Below are 17,868 nucleotides of genomic sequence, written 5' to 3'. Positions count from 1 at the left end.
CAATCCATGTGAAAGCTAAAGATGAAGATTTCACCTCAAGATGATCTCCCATAAACCAAACTGGCATTCTGCATTCCTTAAAAGCCAGTTTTACTTGGAAACATTGCATAATCCTATGACATTTCAATGTCTTTACCACATGGAGACTAGAGTAAGAAATACTATGAAAAAAATGAGAGCCTTACATTAAATTATTGGTTTATTCCACTGTATTAATTTACCTTTAAAAAAATGATGTCATACAAATAGTAAAGCCCTCTTTCTGATACTTACATTTTCCTCTTAGTGTATTTGTGAGAAAAAAAAAAATTCAAGATTTTTAGAACAAGTTTAAGAGACATTTAGCTACATATATGTCTCTGCATGGTTCTGTACTAACAAAAGTGAAACCCAGAAAATATTCTAAGAGCTGTTATTGTTTTGGCATTTATTGTTAGGTGGGATTCCTTACATCTTACTTCCTCCACTCTCTTCCACAGTAATTTAAACCAGACTTAAATCCCAAGGTGTTTTATAATTCTTCTTATTCTGAAATACATATTATTACAAATTTATCAAAGATAGTAATTTTAAAAAGCAGTCTTACTGATTTGAAAGGAACTTTAGAAATACATGTCCAAAACCAGGCAAACCTAATTTATAAGGGCTCCAGAACTTACATTTATATGACAAATACTTATTGTCCTCTAACCTGAAAGAAATGCAGCATCCTTCAATAAATTATTCAGGGATACTGAAAAAGCTATCTTCTTGCCAAGTTGTTTAGTGATGTTTCCTGACAGAATGATAGGACTGCTTTGCTTCATCAGCTTTAGCTCCAGTTGGGTCACGTATCTCTGCTCTCCACCCAGCATCTGCAAATCTGTCATTCCCTAGAATAAACAAACAAATAAAAAAACAAAACCAAAACCCAAGCCACTCAACAGCACAAATTGATTAAGATTTGAGAAAACAATAGTTTCCATGTGGGCATTCCAGAAATGAGAAGAGGAAGAAAAGAGAATTTTTTCTATACATCCAACAAACCCCACTTCTATCTCCCAAATCATAAAACTTGTTGTAGGTAAATAATGGGAATGAAGGATGGATTTGTTTTTCCAGTTACACAAAAATCACAGTTGGTGTGAGATGCTACTTCGTTCAACTCCTGCTGGCTTCAGTAGTGACCGAAGTCATCAAGAATGTTACAATACTGGGCCAAAAAATAATATGGTATTACTGAAAATATTGGCAGTCTCACAGAGGTAACTAGATGTAGGTTGGACTAGATGCAAACAATCTGCAATGCTAATTAGTGTTTGGGTTCATGAGAAACATCCAAAAAGTCTTTGTTGAAATATTACTCTAGGGAAAAAAAAAAATATAATCTGCTAAATAATGTGCTCACTGTAGGAAAATGCAGAGTGTTTGAAACTGACTGGCTTAGGAGGCCCTCATAAGACATTGCATCCTGCTATGGGTATCAAGTGCATAAAGAAAAAATTGTTCAAGTCCTGGAATAGAAACAAAAATGTCAGTAAAGTTTCAGTGATAAACTCCCACCTGCATTTTTATTTGCTTTTTCATTTCAAACACTGGCATTCTCTTGCTTACTCCCCAGTGCTTTAAAAAGAAAATAAAATTCTGTGATATAAACAATAGTATCTTAGAGATTCTTACAACTATAGAGTCCACACAAGTGAAGAAATGAGCCTGGGCTTACTCAGAGTGTCTATGCATGGCCAGAATATGGCTCTGAAAAACTGTGTGACTCCATATGCACATAATGAACCCAATATGATCTCCTCTACTGACATAACACTGGAAGCAACCCAAGAGCTTTGAGTACATCTGAATGTGAAAAAATTGCTTTAGATTACTTGTAGAAGCCATGCCTTAAAAGCTTTTGAAACACAATTTAGCACTGAGTCTATCTCAAAAATATGTAATAAAGAGAACTGGTAATTTCTCTTTGGACTGCTGACAGAACTATTTTTCAGTATGTGTTTTTCATTGCTTTTCTTTTCTGTGCTTTTATCTAACTATTCATTCTAGTACGAGAGCTCATAACCTGGAAACATACCTTAATGTAATATACATCTTGATCATCTACTATCAGCTCCAGGTGTCCAACTTGTGAACTTTTAGAAAACTCAATTCTCCCTTGGAGAAAAATAGAAGTGTTTACTTTCTCTGGACATGCGCTGTTCAGTGATGCTTCATAAAACTGCACCCAAGATGATAATTGCTATGGTTGTGAACAGTATGTTTACAGAGTGAAAACACAAACATCAGAGCAAAGGAAAAAGTTAGGAACAGTTTGCAAAAATGTCCTCAGAGTACACATTTTGTTTTGAAAGAATATTTTGAGAACGCCAATTGAAAAGAGGTGATGAAGCTGTCTCCAACAAACCATCTGAGCCCTGGAACTGATTTATACACTTCCTTTAGGCCTGTGCTAAACTGTCACGAGCTTGGAACACTGCACACAAAGCTTTGCAACATATAGGTAAATCTTCCATGCAATCCATTTGAAAATAACCAAGATTAAAAAAAAAAAAAATCTGGAGAGACAAATTCTAACTGTGTGATATGGTAGAATACATCAAAACAAAGCAGCACCTGACCAGCACGTCAAAGAAGTTGAAAGATGTAATTATGTTGTCTATGCCATTACCATATGTTTATCAGTTTACATTTCATCAATGTGTTTGCTATTGTTTTCTATGTTACACTGTGACTGAAATGGTTTTTAGTATAATGCACAAAATATCATGGTCAGTACTTAATTGATTTGGCAGCAAGTAATTTCATATCATAAGTACAAGTATACAGTAAACTAAAATTCAGCAATAGTAAGGCCAGTTCAGCTTATGTAAAAAATTACAGAACAATCCACTGTGCTCCTTAGCCTTAACTTCATCTATACTAGTATCAGCTTTCCTCTTTAACCTGAGCTTGTGAACCAGGTACTGAACCTCTGACTGTCCAGAATAGTCTGCACATCTTGGTTAAGGATGCAAATACCACTGGGAACGGGTGTTACCTAAAGCAGTAAACTGACTGGCTATTACACAGTAATGTAGTTTTAGCATCAGATTATTAACTGAAACATATTGGCATTTCTCTGCTAATTCTAATGAAGTTCTAACTGACATTATCTGATGATCTGGTTCTTAGTTGAAAAACCTACCATCAATCTCGATTTTTTTCTTAGGTTGCATAAATTGGATTCTGAATTTCCTCTGTGGGACACTAAAATTTAGGTCAATGCCAACATCCCTTTTCAAGTCTGACTTTGGAGTCCCAATGAAGATGTGAAGGACAGCTACATTTGGGATCCATGAATTCTCCTGGAAGAAAGAAAGGATAACCACATTTGCAATTGCCACAGCATTCACAAAACACTATATCACACCGAGTTACATCATATGATCACAGCCACCTTCACTGCTACAATTTTTCACCTATCTGCTTTTCACAATTTTCACCAAGAAATAATTTGTTTTTTCCAGGCTGTATTTTCCATTCCCTGTCCAGTGCTTGTCTTGGAATATGTTATCTGAACACCTTGCATTTCACAGCGTACTGACCTTCTCTTGAAACTGTGCTGAATCCAGCTAAATGGAAAATCAGACCACATTTCCAGTTACAAATTCAAGCTCTATCACTCAGGCCTAAGTGACTACAATTTGGCAGGGTTGCCTTAAGCCCTTACACTCTGGTGTCAGCAATGGGATATGGTGCACAATGCCATGACCCTACAGTGGGTGTGTTAGCTGATGGTTTGGGGCTTGTCCTGCCTACAGACTTCAGATTCTCTGGCAGTGAAAAACACCTGTTCCCTTTTCTGCTTTTATTAGAGATAGTCAGGAAAACAAAATCACAAAGGAAAACTTACTCTGCTTATTGCTGTTATCTCGCTGTCTTACAGATATTGAGCCGTGTTTGAATACAGCCAAAGCCCAAATTATGTCCCAGTAAAAAGACTTAGCTCAAGCTCAGCAGCATACTTGGGCTGTGACAGAAGGTGAGACTCCAGTCACTGCCCATGTTAAACACCTATACTATCATTTTAGAAAAAGCCATAAATTCTTACGGTGCCCTGCAGAAGCTGAAAGCCAATCCTTCCCCAGGCTTGCCCAAACAAACATTAAAAAAAACCTGACAGCCTTCTGGAGTGGATTCACTGGAGCTTAACTTCTGCTTTTAAATAATGTGTTCAACGTAAATGAACAATTTGGGGTTTGAGGAGTTTTTGTCACAAAGAGAAACAAGTCATTGAAGTGAGGCAAGGTTGTTTAGTCCTGGGCACCAAGTCAGAAATCCTGGTCTCTAATTACAGCTCTATCACTCTCATCTAAAAAAAATGACTGAATATTCACATGTGCTTTTTTGTATATGGAAATATACACCCATCTATGTATTCACATGTGTGAATTAATACATATGTTCCCACTATCATGGGAACAGAAATAATAATAATGTAGACCCTGAAAGCCAGTTAAGTTGAATATGTGGTACTGAGATATATCATTCTTTCATCAACATAATAAACTAAACCAAAGTAAAGCATGTCATAATGGTACCTGAGCAATATAGTTATATGCAGCTTCCACAATGTACTGCTGCAGGCCCCTGTCTTGCTTAGTTAATGTGACAGCCACTCTCAAAGGTCCAGTAAGAGGGAAAACCAAACCACTGGCTGGGGCAGGATATGACATTTCAGAACACAGCTGCCAGCCAATAATCTCAGACACTGGTGGAAGACAACAGTTGATCATTCAGTTAGAACAACAAAGAAAACATGCAAACGAACTTTGCACTGAAGACCTTAGAACTAGGATGTAAACAAGAACTTTTACTAAATAAAATGATCTGTTCTGAATATTTCAGAATGATCAAGCTTTCTAAAACAAACACAGTATCTAGACTCACCTTCCTTCCTAGTGCAAGATCTGGTTTCTGTGTGGTCTTGGAAAACATCTATATCTTCCATCTCATCCACCATTGTGAAGTATAGTTTAGAGCTACAACCAAGAATTTCAGTCAGTCACTTAAAAACAATTATGCTAAAGTTACAGCAATATTTAAACAAAATTCTCAGCTATATGCCACCTTCTCCCAGATGGGAAAAATGGGAAAGATAAAGTTCTGCTAAGATCAGTCTACATTTCTACTAATTAGCACTGATTTTTGCCCACAGTTTTCCATGTTTAATCTGTCACTATCTTGAGATTCTTCACAGTCAATATTAGATTTCCCTGTTCTGTGCAGTTTGGCATGGTCATCTTACTGCAACTCCACTCGCCTCCTGGCTTCTACACTTCATTCCCTTCTCCCCACATCCACCCCATCCCATCTTAGGCTATGTATGGACATTAGTTTTGTTCTAGTCTTGAAGTTCTTCCAGAACTTCACTAAACTGCTTTACAAGAATCATGGTCTCTATACTAGATGGGAGAAAGGAAGTTAATGCAATATCTCATAGACTCTACAGTCAGTCTTTTGTTCAAATAATACACAATACAGGTTTGTAATTATTTTGACTTTCACTTTGGTCTGTCATCCATCCTGGCTGACAGAAATAGAATTACATTAGTAATTTCCCAGACTCCTAAGGGAATGGATGGTTAAAATGTGAAGTCCAGAGCCTTTTAGCTCTTTTCTGAGCTGCATATCCTATAGAACCACAATGTCCAAAATGAAGGAACGACAATCCACATACTGTAAATACTTCATTCATCTGTTGTCATGTCTAAAAGGCATATAGATGACATATTGTTTACAGCATGTGCCTTCTACCTGGACTTCTATTAAATCTAAGAGGTCAAAGAAAACAGAAAGCCAGCAGAAGAAAAAATAAGCTAAAAAGCCTCACTAGCATTAACACGATTAATCTGCTTAACATCTGACAGTTGTTGAGGTGGTATTTTACTATGTAACCTTTACCTAATATTAAAGAACCTAACTAAAAATTAACCAGAAGGGTATGAGCATACCTGGTTAGTACTGTACTCCAAATAACTCCAGTGTCTTGCTAAATACCATTCCGTACCCATTTTCACTAAATATCATCAGCTTTTCCTCCACAACTTTAATACAGTAAACTAGATTCTTTGGACACTAAAGTTCCAGAAACAGCACTGACATTCAGGAGGAAAAAACAGGGGAGTATGAAAACTTCATTTACATCTTTTATCATCAGGCTCTGATTTGAAAATATGTTTTTATGGTAAAACAATGAAAAATGCACAGAATAATTTCCCGTTCCTTTTCTTCTGAATGGCAGATTTGGACTATAAGTCAGACTGAAACAGTTTGTTTTCTGACAAAATATATTTCCACTCTATTACTGAGCCTGCCAGTTAAATTTTGATTCAAGGGAGTTATACGGTTACTATTTTAGGAAGATGTCTTTGCTTAATCTTACCTGAAATTAATTATCTCCATAGATTCTTCAGGAGTGTTCAAGAAAACTTTGAGCTCTTGCCCTTTTTTTACCTGAATTCCCCCATCAATGCTAGAAGATGTCCTCATTCCTATTACCCAGCTTAGGCCAGCTTGTCCTAGAGTCCCCACAGTTCCCATTTGGGCAGAAAGCTGGACAAACGCACTGTTAAAAGATTCACACACATATTCTTCTATGAAAAGCAGTTTCTTTTTAAAGCACTTAATTTAAAACTGTAGGCTGCTCATCCTCCTCAATAAATACAAAGCATCTGATGCTGTAACACAGTATATTCTAACATTAAAATCATGACTATTTTGTTTCAGGAAATAACTGAAAAAATTGTGGGTACACAGACATACTTTCTAACACGACTTATAGTTTTACTGTATCTATCTCCTAAGGGATTTGAATCTAGACTTCAGCATGAAATACCAGGAAAGGGAAGGTAATGCAGATTGAGTGTAAGTTTCTCTCTGTCTATATCATGGTGTAAGTTTATTTCTGTCTACACAGAAAGTGAAGTTTAGCAAATGTATTCAGTAAAAAGCCAAAATAGCCAGGTCAGGGTTAAACCATCCATTGTTTTGTAGATCCATAACCTGTAACTACATGCCTAATCCTGAGAAAAATCCAAAATGCCATCCCTGTAACAGGTAAAACATTCAAAACATCATCTGCATGCAAGCATTTAGGAATTTGATTTACAAATAAGGAGGAATGGTCAGCTCAAAACAGTACTGGAAAAGCACAGCAATAGAGTTCAAAATCAAACAGGCAGGATAAAAAACCAGTGCTGTACTTACAGTACAGCAGCAATTCAACAACATAAGGCTGATGACTACTCGAGTTCTTCAGGAATCTCCTAATCAATCACAATGGACATTCACACAAAACTTTCACATCAGGAATTGCTACTTGACAGACATCAGGAGTATGTGAAAGTGGCACATCTGAAGCAGTTATTACCTTGGCTTGATATATCCATTTAGAAAGAAATTTGACCGTTGTTTGAAATCTGCATTCCCTTTGATTTTTATGTTGACTGCTGCTGAGGCATTGACTGCCAGCTGAACAGGAAAGCCTGAAATTGCTGGGAACTGCAATTCCTCAGTGGCCAAACTCAGCCTTTTATTAAACTGGACCTCTTGCCCCTATAATGAAAAAACCCAAACAAACAAACGCCAGAATTTTACTTTGCTTAGTAAAGTCAGCATTCAAGCGTTTTTCCAGATAAAACTCTCCACTGCATTTGCTTGCTGTTAAAGTGTTTTTTTAACTGAGCTGATTTGGGAAATAAGGTAGAAAGCAGCCCAAAGCCTGCATCTGGTCAGGGCATGAGTTAGACACTAGTCCTAATCCAGTTAAAGAAAAAATTATTTGAATGAGAATGATTTGAATGAGAAAAGTAAGAGGTAAGAACCATCAGACAACAGAACAAGCTCTTGCCTAATGTATTGTATAAACATTATTTAAACAACAATGTTTAAGACAAATATATGCTGGTGTCTTTTAGAGTTCAATTTAGGGAAACAATAACTAATATTTTGTATATCTATCATCTTTTACATATCTGTCACAAAGTAGTTTCTCAAGGCATTTACTTCCAATAGAAAAAAAGCTTCCTTTTACCTTCAGAAGTTTGACAGCCAACTCAGCCAGATTTAAAGAATAATGTTTCGTTTGTTTCCTTAAATCTTCACAATTCAAGAAGCTAAGTTCATTTCCAAAGATTTTCATGCTTAGTTCACATTTCAGTGCCTCCTTTCCCACCCTTGTCTCAGTGAACTGACATGAGATGAAGAAATAAATCAGGAAGAGAATTATGTTTATATTAATTTCCTTTCAAAGTCATAATAAACAATTCCTCAGTGCAGGTTATGTTCTTAGTAAACAGTCAGCAGGCTCCCTTTTATAAATATTTCAAGACCACTTAAGACCCTGGATTAGTACCTGTTCTTCCCAGCTAAACTTCAGCTCCATACCACACAAGCTGACTTTCACCTGTGAACACAGGTAATGTCTAGCCCTAAGGTGAATGAGCAAAAGAAGTGCTGCAATACATACCCAAAACGAGATGAAGCTTTGAAAAATACAATCTCAAATAATACAGCATTATAGGTGCCATGATTGCTAAATAAACTGCTAAGAAGTAAAATAGTTTACACTTTCTCTTTTTATGAATCAATACAACAGCAACACAACATGAACATGAGCTCACACTGTAGTAAGAAACTCTAAGATGAGTCCCAAGAAGAGGGATGGTTTAAGACAAACTAAATAAATCATGGTCCCTGAGTTTTCCAGGTAACGTATCAACAACTGAAGCCACAGAAGTCAACAGACAAAAGGACATCAGTATAAAGAGAATGAGACCTCAAAATAACAGGAGGAAACCCAAAGCACAGGCAACATACTCCCCTGAGCAAGAGTCATTGTTTTGAGACAATAAATCTCAAAAACTGAAGATCTGGCTCTTTGTTGATTTCTAGGGGTTAAGTTCTCTGCAAGAAGTTACATATGCTTTATGCATCAGAGTCAGTACCACAGAACAGCTGTCCAATGCTAGGTGGGGACCTAAGTTTAACTGGGGAAAATCATTAATTTTTCCAAGATCTACAGAGTCAGTTACCTTTTTGACTAACTCACTCATTTTACTGTACTTTCTACTAGGACAATTCTGGTTAACTTTCCTCAACTTTGGCTTGCCAGACTTGATCACATGATGACCAGTGGAGCCGTACTGCTTCAAAGTCAGCTTCCTCTGCTTGACTTTTCCTGTTGTTTTCACTGGATTTTCTGACTTGTGGTTTCTTCCATTAGTGTTTGCAAAAAAGTAGTCACTGAAAGTAGCAGATTTCTGCCCAAAAGTCTTCTGCACGAGAGCTTCAGCATTCTCTAATCGTACACCAACCTAGGGGAAAGTATATGGCAGTGAAAAGCCTGACAGTGACATGCATAAGCCACATCCAGTTCTACAGGCAAAAATTAACAAAATGCATCCAGACGCAACCTTTAGGTTTTTGTACAAAGGAAGATTTGCCATACAAGTTTGAGCTACTGCTATTTTAGCATGTTACAAACAGTATTTTGGTTGGAAAACAGTAATACACCCTTTTAATGCTCCTGAAATAAGATTCTGTTTGGAAGTTTGATTAAAATAGTATTATTAACACATATAAATCCAGGGTATATGATGCCGAAAGAATATTTTGTTCCTTTGTTAGTGTACCCCAACTAATCCATCTTCCACTGTAAGTGGTAAAATAGAAACTGTAATACTGTTAAAAGAACTGTTTTCCCACTGTAAATGGAAAATTTTTCTTTTTACTTTAATACACCAAGCATCCCTTGAGGAGGGAGATTAAAACCAAACCAAACCAAACCAAAAATCCATATACTTGCCTCCAGCAGATTTATAGCCTGCCCCATAAGGTGAACAGTCAAATTTGTCATGACTGATCGCGGTAGAAAAGATGCAGGAGAAAAGACCACTGTTGCTTCCATATTTGCACCTGCACCAGCTGCAACAGAAAATATCAGATGTCTGTAATTTGGACATTAGCTATTGTCATATACTTTGCAAGTCTCATCATTCTTCAGCAAACTGCAACTCTGCTCATTAAGAAGATGGTGAATAAAACATTAAGTCAACAGGTGAAATGGTTTAACTTTTTAGTATAATAAAAACTTTAATGGACATTACTGAAAGGCTATTGTCTGACAAACACTGAAAGAGCATTTACAATATGTGTATTACACAACTGCACTGGAAGAGATGGACAGAAAATCAAAATGTTACTCTGAAAAACATTATCTAGCATTTTTGCTAAAAACAAATGAGGAACAAATAGTAAGACTGGAAGGAATTAGTCTGTATCGTTTTGTATACCAAAGAAAGCACATAAATCAGAGAAAAAATACATCCCAATCCCCTGTTGCTGCAAAGGAAGCTCACTAAGGAAGGAATCAAAGTTGATATTCACAAAAATAAACTAAGAAGTTCATTGGTTCTTACTCTCCTCTCTCACAAAAGGCAAAGTTGCATGGTATCTGATTACATTGGATACACTCCAATTAAGTTCAAACCAGAATCAGCCTACACTGGGTACTATTAAGCCATAAGAAAGAAAATTCTCTGGTACAAGATGTAAAGGACCAGAAAAGCCATGTGGGGTTTTAACAATCCATATACTACAAAGCATAAAGATCTAAATCTCCACATACCTGAGTGGAACGTGGCATCAGAATATGAAGAGTATTTCCATGTCTCCTGGTCAAAATCTCTGCTCAGGATTTCATCAGGAATAGAATCTCGAAGGTGCTCCTTCAATGGGTCACCTGTCTCCAGGAGCTGAGAGAGATGACTCCAAACAAAGGAGCCCACTTAAATCAAACAAAGAAAAGCATTTGAAATTAGAGAAAAACTAAAACAGTTTTAAGAACTGATACAGGGAATCTTTTCATTTATTTATAGCAAAATTAATCCTAAACCATTCCCCTGGCCACAACAGAATTCATTCATTTTCAGCACCATTCAAATCAGTCTGATGCACCTCTCTTTACCATGGTCAACTTATTGAAATACTGTCTCATTCTTTCCAATATGGCATGTGAGAGGCCATTCACTGCCCAGTTTCATTTATGCTTCTCAGTTAACCTAAGCACGCAAGAAGGTAAGGTTAACCTACTGATTTACTGTATGCAAAGGATCTTCTATACTAAACTTAAAGGAATGTTGCAAAAAAGAGATACAACTCTAATACAGACATGAAGAATCAAGCTGTGCAGCTCAAATAATATTGGTCTGTTTCTGTTCCTTCTTCAAAAAACAGATGCAACAGAATTATTCAGAAGATGATTTTAAACTTTAACTTTGGCAGAATCACTCATTTTGTTCTTGAAAAAATCACTGAGCCAGCATACTGAAACATAAAAAAAAATAGTGTTTAAGTCTGGGACTGACAGTAAGCATATGAAAATCTTAAAATGCTAAAAATACTCATCTTAAAAACTATAAGCAGGAATAAGTAAAGCCCTTTAAAGGCAAGCATTAAGCAACTTTAAATACAGGGAGGCCTACTAACCAGACAACCTGCACAAACACTGGCAACAACACTGGTGAACTTGTAAGAGAAAACTGGCAAGTTTCTTTACATACGGCAAACAAACCACTCTGATACAAAGAATCCTTCTATGCTGTGCAATGTACAACATTTAAAAAAAACCTCCTATAGTTAAACAGTTGTGATTCAGAATTAATATTTCTGCATGACCCTATACTGATTCATGGTTTGGCCATATATGTGCTGCATTGTGGGGGGGCAAACAGATTCCATGCGTTCTGGAGTCTGGTTCTTAAACAGAAGTGCCTTTTTCTCCTGCAGATAAAATAGATATTAGGCTCTAGTGCTAGTGCAATGTACAACCCTGAACACTGACAGAACTGCATTTTTCACAGTACAACTTCTTTTTTTCATATTGTTTTTTCTGAATGTGGCAACTAAAAACTAGTATGTGCTCTATGCCTTCAAAGCACTTGTTAATCAAACGCCTATTATGTGAATTATTTAGGTGTTACATCAACCAAAGTCAAAGGAAGGAAATGAATGAAATTCAGGAGTACTGCATTAAATTGTTTAAAACATAAAATCTTTTGGATGGACTTGCAGAGCTCCTTCATAAATCAGACAATTTGTTTTTTCTGCATGGAGCCATGGGCAGGAGGTCACTGACGGTACACCTTGACAGTATTTTAGAAGCTGATGCAATTTCTGTCTGTCTGAATTCTTAACAGAGGTGAACAAGTCCACTCCAAACCACAAGACACATCATCACGTGAACAAAATGCTGGGCCTGAACTCAATCGCTGCAAGATACACCTGCCTGGATATAACATCCTGATAAAATGGATACACTGCTTCAAGTTCAGAGCTGGCTATGATCCAGACGTAGAGTGCAGACAGAGCCTGCTTTCATCTGCCTGCAACCAACCTTATATATACTCCTTTCATGTTTGCTCCTTCTTGACAGATTTAAAAGCAAAGGATTAGTCTAGAGGTATTCTTTGTTGAATGTGGCGAAACCATTCAGAAAAAAAATCCCTTCTTCACCCAAATTATGGGATCAGCTTAAAATTCTGTGTGCTGTGGTAATGAAGAGCTGATAGGATTCTGTATTTTTATAGAACTTACAGTTTCATTTTGTACTAGCCCAACCAAACAGCTTCTCCTTCAGGTAAGCTACCCAATAAAATATATTTTTATACATAGTATAGAAAATTTTCTACTCAGCTTCAGTTCCTAATTCAGTCTCTCATGTCAGTAATCTGGCTCAGGTAAAACAATAATTGATCATGGAACCACAGAAGCAAGAAGCATAAATCAGAAGAAGGTATCAATAATTAAGACATTATACTTACGCTAACCTTTTCCCCAAATGACTGCTAGACTGCTGGCCAGCTATCATACATTTGGATACATGATTAACACTCCTCAAAGTCCTTTTCACAACATTCCTAACACAACACATCCTAGTACCCAAGTTTTGCATTTTTCCCTGTGTTATAAATGGTTTCTTGATGCCATTTGTTTGCCATTAGATCCACAGTTCTCCAACTGTGATCCTTAGAGGACTTTCAATTGACCTGAAGAACCAATTCTAGCTCAGTGATGAAGCACCTCCCACTAAGCCCTGATGCTAACAGCAGGAAGCCTGAAAGTTCCTAGATATCTTAAATCATCTAAATGAAAATCAACAGGCCTTCCTTTGCAGTCTCCAGATCTGCTCAGCTTGTGTCTCATGCTGTCTTCAAAATACTGTGCTCAATATTAAAATGACATCAAAACTGATGTAAAGTAACTGCAAAAGGGGACAGTACCAAAGAAAGACCATGGCAGTCAGTCATTATAACTAGTATTTGTATTATATCAAGTAAACAAATAGTAAATGTGGAATTTAGAAGCACTAAGAAGGTAATTAAGAAATAGTTTATACCTGCAGCTTGCAATATTTTTTTCTGCTACTTGCTTATTTCTCAACTTAACCAAATGTAATCTGCAGTTACTCGTTTGTATTTCCAATGCACTAAACATCAAAGACATTCCGTAGATCTATTTGTCAAGAGTTTTCAGCTAGTTCAATGTTGCCACTAGAGGGAACTAATTCTATGAAGACTCACTCCTTACTGACTATTGCTAAAATAACAGAATCAAGATTCCAAAACAAACTGTGGCAACCATACAAACAATCTTTTACAAACAATCTGCAATGTACTAACACTAAATAAAAATTTATATAGATTGGTACCATTACACCTGTAAAGTAAATGCTACATTAAAGTATCCTTTAGGAATGCACCTTCAGTAGCTGTTTGGCTAACCTTGACTGGATGTTTCTTTCAGCAAAGTCTTTTGTACTTGTTTAAATAACTCCTCATGTGGACATTTCATTGCTATATAATACGCAGCAATCCTTATTTCCACATCTTCACTGGTTTCTTGATACAGCTGAACTAATACAGCATTCTAAGAGAGAAAACAAAAAAAAAAAAACCAAACCCCAAAACAAAACACACAAACAAAAAATTATGATTTACTCCCCTAAAACACCCCATGTATGCACATTCAATTACAGGTGGGTTTTCTTTCTGCAAGACATAGCTATTGCTTTATACCTGAAAAAGTCATTTGAAGTAACATACATACAAATGTATGTACATATTCCCTATACTACTTTACCTACAAATCTACAGAACAAAGTGTTCCTTATTTGCTTGCATGTTTTGTAAGTATTCCAGAAAGTCAAAACTCTGGGGCAGTGCCAGGAAACCATCAGTCACCTGCTGGCAATAAATCACTTACCCTGCCAGAACAGGGAATGCGCCTGAAGGCCTGGACAGCAGCTAAACGAATGTGGATTGGATTGGTTTTCAGGGAAGCACACAAACTCAGAGTAGGAGCTAGTGAAGCTGCTGCCAGGCCTGCATTTCCAATGGCTTTTAACACCAGCTGCATCTGTAAATACAAAGCAAGGTAGAATAAAAAGTTCTTTAAATGCTGTCAGCTGTATGTGAAATTTTATTGCATTAACATTGTCTGCGCAAATTCTCTGTTTAAAAATGATCACTGATCATTTGGGGGGGTTACTGCAGCCCCTATTGTACCAGCTATTCTCTGGCTGCAGTGTGAGGACAAGACTTATATGAGTACGGACAGCTGTTTTAAAGCCATGTAACACTTGTAAGCAAAATGTGGTTTAGACCTGGAAGAAATAAAAGCATTTAAAAAAAGCTTCACTGCAATGGAAAATCAGAAGTCATGGATTTGATGTACAGTAAAAGTTTTTCAAGTACTTTAATATTTAGTCTCTTTTGATCACAGACATTTTGAACTTTTAGTTACTCACTATGGAGTTCTGGACACAATAACCAGTTTTAAAAAATAATTTGTCAATAGATGCCATAGTTACCAGTTTTCTTTGCTAAATGCAAAGGAAACTTGTGCAACCTCAGAACCCAGAAAGCATGTTACTGCTGGCAATCAATGAATTTTTAATGACAAGCTCTGCATTAACATTTAGAACCTAGAGACTTCCAATGTAATACGGTGCCTGATTTCCCTTGTACTGACAGTCCCCTAGAAACAACTACACTGAAGGCAGTACAATTAAAATGTCCAAGAACCTTCCCATTCACAGTTGGTTTGAGACATCAGGTGGGAAGTCTCTCCTCTTCTGCTCTGCATATGCAGTAAAGTTGTCACAGCTATCAGGTATACTGTCACTGGTATCTGTTTTCTAAGCATGATAGTAAGAACTGGTTCTTTAAGTAGATCATCAGACAGAAGATATAAAGATATTTCTTCAGCAGCAAATGTCAATTAAAGTCTCCCAGTATCATGACTAACTTACACCAGTAACACTGACTCAGCAGAACTTACTGGCCAGCAATAACATCCAACACTAACTGTACATGAATTTGAGACAATAAAGGAATAGCTGATCAACAGTATGAAGTTTCATTCACCAGAATACCCAAGACTTTTCCTTACTTAAATACAGAACACCACACATGCTGCTAGGTTATACTTGTTAGATTACAAAATTTTATCTGCCCATCCTACCAAAGAATATTCATTTACAAAGCTCGTATTCATGGCTTTCTGGAAATCCACTGAATGTCATTTTCATCAAACAAGTTCTAGGTCATAAAGGGAACAGGAAAGTAAAGCACTGTATCATATGCTTCTGACTGATACCTCGCTGAGTCGTTCTGTATCTTGCACGGTACAATTTCGTCCCAAAAATTTCCCAAGAGCTCTCATCACACTCTGCACAGCAGGTACACCATCACAGGAGCTGTAAGCTGAACAAAACCTATGTAAAAGAGCCGTTACTCCTAAGAAGCAGCTCTGGCTTGCTCCAGGTGACTTCAGCAATGTCTGGAAACAAGCACAAAAAGAACAGGGTGTTTCAGCAAAGTCATTGTCACAATTACTGTAACACACCACAGAAAACAAACATACCAAAATATTTACATACTAAACCTCAATCTCAACAATGCGTATTTTCAAACAGCCCTCAAAGGATTTAAACAAACGTGAAGGACAACCCTGCAGACATACAATGTGAAATTCTTCTACCTTCCTGTGTAAACACATGCGCTATTTTAGTGTCAACGTGATACAGACCTCAGTTCTTTCAACAAGAAATCATGCCCTGCACGCTCAGGATAGAGCATGAAAACAAATCTAAACCATTTTCCAGGACCCTCAACATAGTAAAACCCTCAGCAGCACAGAGCTGCTCTAAGTCCTATCTGAATACTTAGTAAAAAGCACTGACAGCTGAATAAGTTACAGGCAGTTTACCCATTTTTAGAATGAAAATTAGTTTTTCTGTCCAATAAATCTGCAACTTCCACATTTCTGTATCCTCTGAAGCAAGCCTGTCACTGCTGAAAATCCCACCACTTCAAACAGTGTTTGCAAAGCTGTGGAAAGCCTGCTAACACTGAGAGCTGTTCTTTGTAATCCTGGTCAGAACCTGTATGATTGGGAACAGGAGTTGTGATATACTCTGCAAGATTCTTCATGGCCATTCATTAGAACACAAGCCAAGCAGGCACAACATTTGACTTAATTAAAAAATATTCTTAATGGCTTAAGCTACAAGACTATCTCTTATTTTACCACCCAGAACATAGCAAGTCCAACTTCAGCCTCTAAGAGTATGACAGATCACCCTGTACAAACCCAGCAGAACCATAGATTTTTAAAAGAAAATAAACTGCAAAATGGAGCCAGTATTAACTCTGCATACAATTAACTTAGTTAAGGAAAAAATGTCAAAAGCTGCAATACCACCAGATATACAAAGGACTGAAATGTCTCCAGGTGCTAAATACAAAGCTTGCAAAATACCAAATTGGAGAATAAAGCTCTATCCAAAGCAGGGAGAAGATGCAGCAGTATCATTCTCCTCAGATTGACCTGACCTTGAACCTCACAACTAATTAGCCCAAACCAGTCTCTGGAATCCACAGGGTAGGGTTTTTTTCTTAAGTCTCCAGGCTACAAATGGAAATCAAACTCCAGTCACCAAACATGACTGCACCCTCTTTTGGAATCAAGATTAAAATAGACAGGAGTTTCACCATCAAAATTACCTAGACAGAGTTCTGGAGAAATCTGTGAAAAAGACTATTAATGTAAAATACAAAAATTACGAGCCAGCTAGACCAATGATAAATTAAAAAAACAAAAAACAATATCCACTCACAGCAAGAGATTTAATCATGCCTGAGGTGGGTTTAGGAATGAATGACAAAGACCAGAAGAAATACTCCTTTTTGTCTTCCTCGACTTCTCCAGAAGCTATGATTTCTTTCATTAGGATAACACATGCTTCTGTAGCACAAGATGGGAGAGCATCTATTAATGGCTGCCTGTAACACAAGAAAAAAGTACAGCAATGACCAGAATACTCTGGAATCAAATAACAGACACACTGAGATTGGGCTTCTTTCAAGGTAAATAAAAGTCCACCAGTTTAGCAAATGCCAGATTCCACAGAAATCAGTATTATCCTTTGGTTTAGTGACCGTAAGTAAATATGCCTCAGCCAAGATGTGATGAAGTGTATTGGTGTTTCAAGAACTGCAGGTAGCCAGGCTTTCAAGAAAATATTCAGTTGCCTTCTCTGAAAATGAAGCCACAACGTATCCCAAGTTTGACATCTAAAGACTGAGGTACCTTAAATCACTGATTTTTTATTTAGGCGTTTTTTAGTTTCATTTCACCAATAACAAATTCAAATACTAAAACTGAATTGAGTAGCTTTTACTTCCTCTGCTTTTCCAGACCTTATCTAAGTGGAAAGGTTACACCAGCATGACAGACAATACACATTTCAGCTCTTAAGAGTCCCTCTGTAAACAT

The 17,868-nt window shown here is 37.0% G+C and overlaps 1 protein-coding gene across 1 annotated transcript in view; it reads right to left on the bottom strand.

Annotated features, from left to right (window-relative positions):
* Window positions 1-17,868, bottom strand: part of LOC115606411 — a 91,812-nt gene that overhangs the window by 56,573 nt on the left and 17,371 nt on the right. The window contains exons 10-24 of the mRNA XM_032919866.1: window positions 17,210-17,375; window positions 15,688-15,870; window positions 14,293-14,445; window positions 13,812-13,956; window positions 10,658-10,816; window positions 9,836-9,954; window positions 9,063-9,344; window positions 8,063-8,218; window positions 7,400-7,584; window positions 6,413-6,595; window positions 4,918-5,009; window positions 4,569-4,738; window positions 3,173-3,332; window positions 2,063-2,142; window positions 692-872 (exon numbers count right to left, since the gene is read on the bottom strand). Coding sequence (XP_032775757.1) covers window positions 692-872; window positions 2,063-2,142; window positions 3,173-3,332; window positions 4,569-4,738; window positions 4,918-5,009; window positions 6,413-6,595; window positions 7,400-7,584; window positions 8,063-8,218; window positions 9,063-9,344; window positions 9,836-9,954; window positions 10,658-10,816; window positions 13,812-13,956; window positions 14,293-14,445; window positions 15,688-15,870; window positions 17,210-17,375 — 2,414 coding nt within the window. The remainder of the gene's footprint in view (window positions 1-691; window positions 873-2,062; window positions 2,143-3,172; window positions 3,333-4,568; window positions 4,739-4,917; window positions 5,010-6,412; window positions 6,596-7,399; window positions 7,585-8,062; window positions 8,219-9,062; window positions 9,345-9,835; window positions 9,955-10,657; window positions 10,817-13,811; window positions 13,957-14,292; window positions 14,446-15,687; window positions 15,871-17,209; window positions 17,376-17,868) is intronic.

The sequence above is a fragment of the Strigops habroptila genome, chromosome 4 (assembly GCF_004027225.2).
Source record: "Strigops habroptila isolate Jane chromosome 4, bStrHab1.2.pri, whole genome shotgun sequence".
Classification (NCBI taxonomy): domain Eukaryota; kingdom Metazoa; phylum Chordata; class Aves; order Psittaciformes; family Psittacidae; genus Strigops; species Strigops habroptila.
This window is presented reverse-complemented; position numbering and strand designations above follow the sequence as displayed.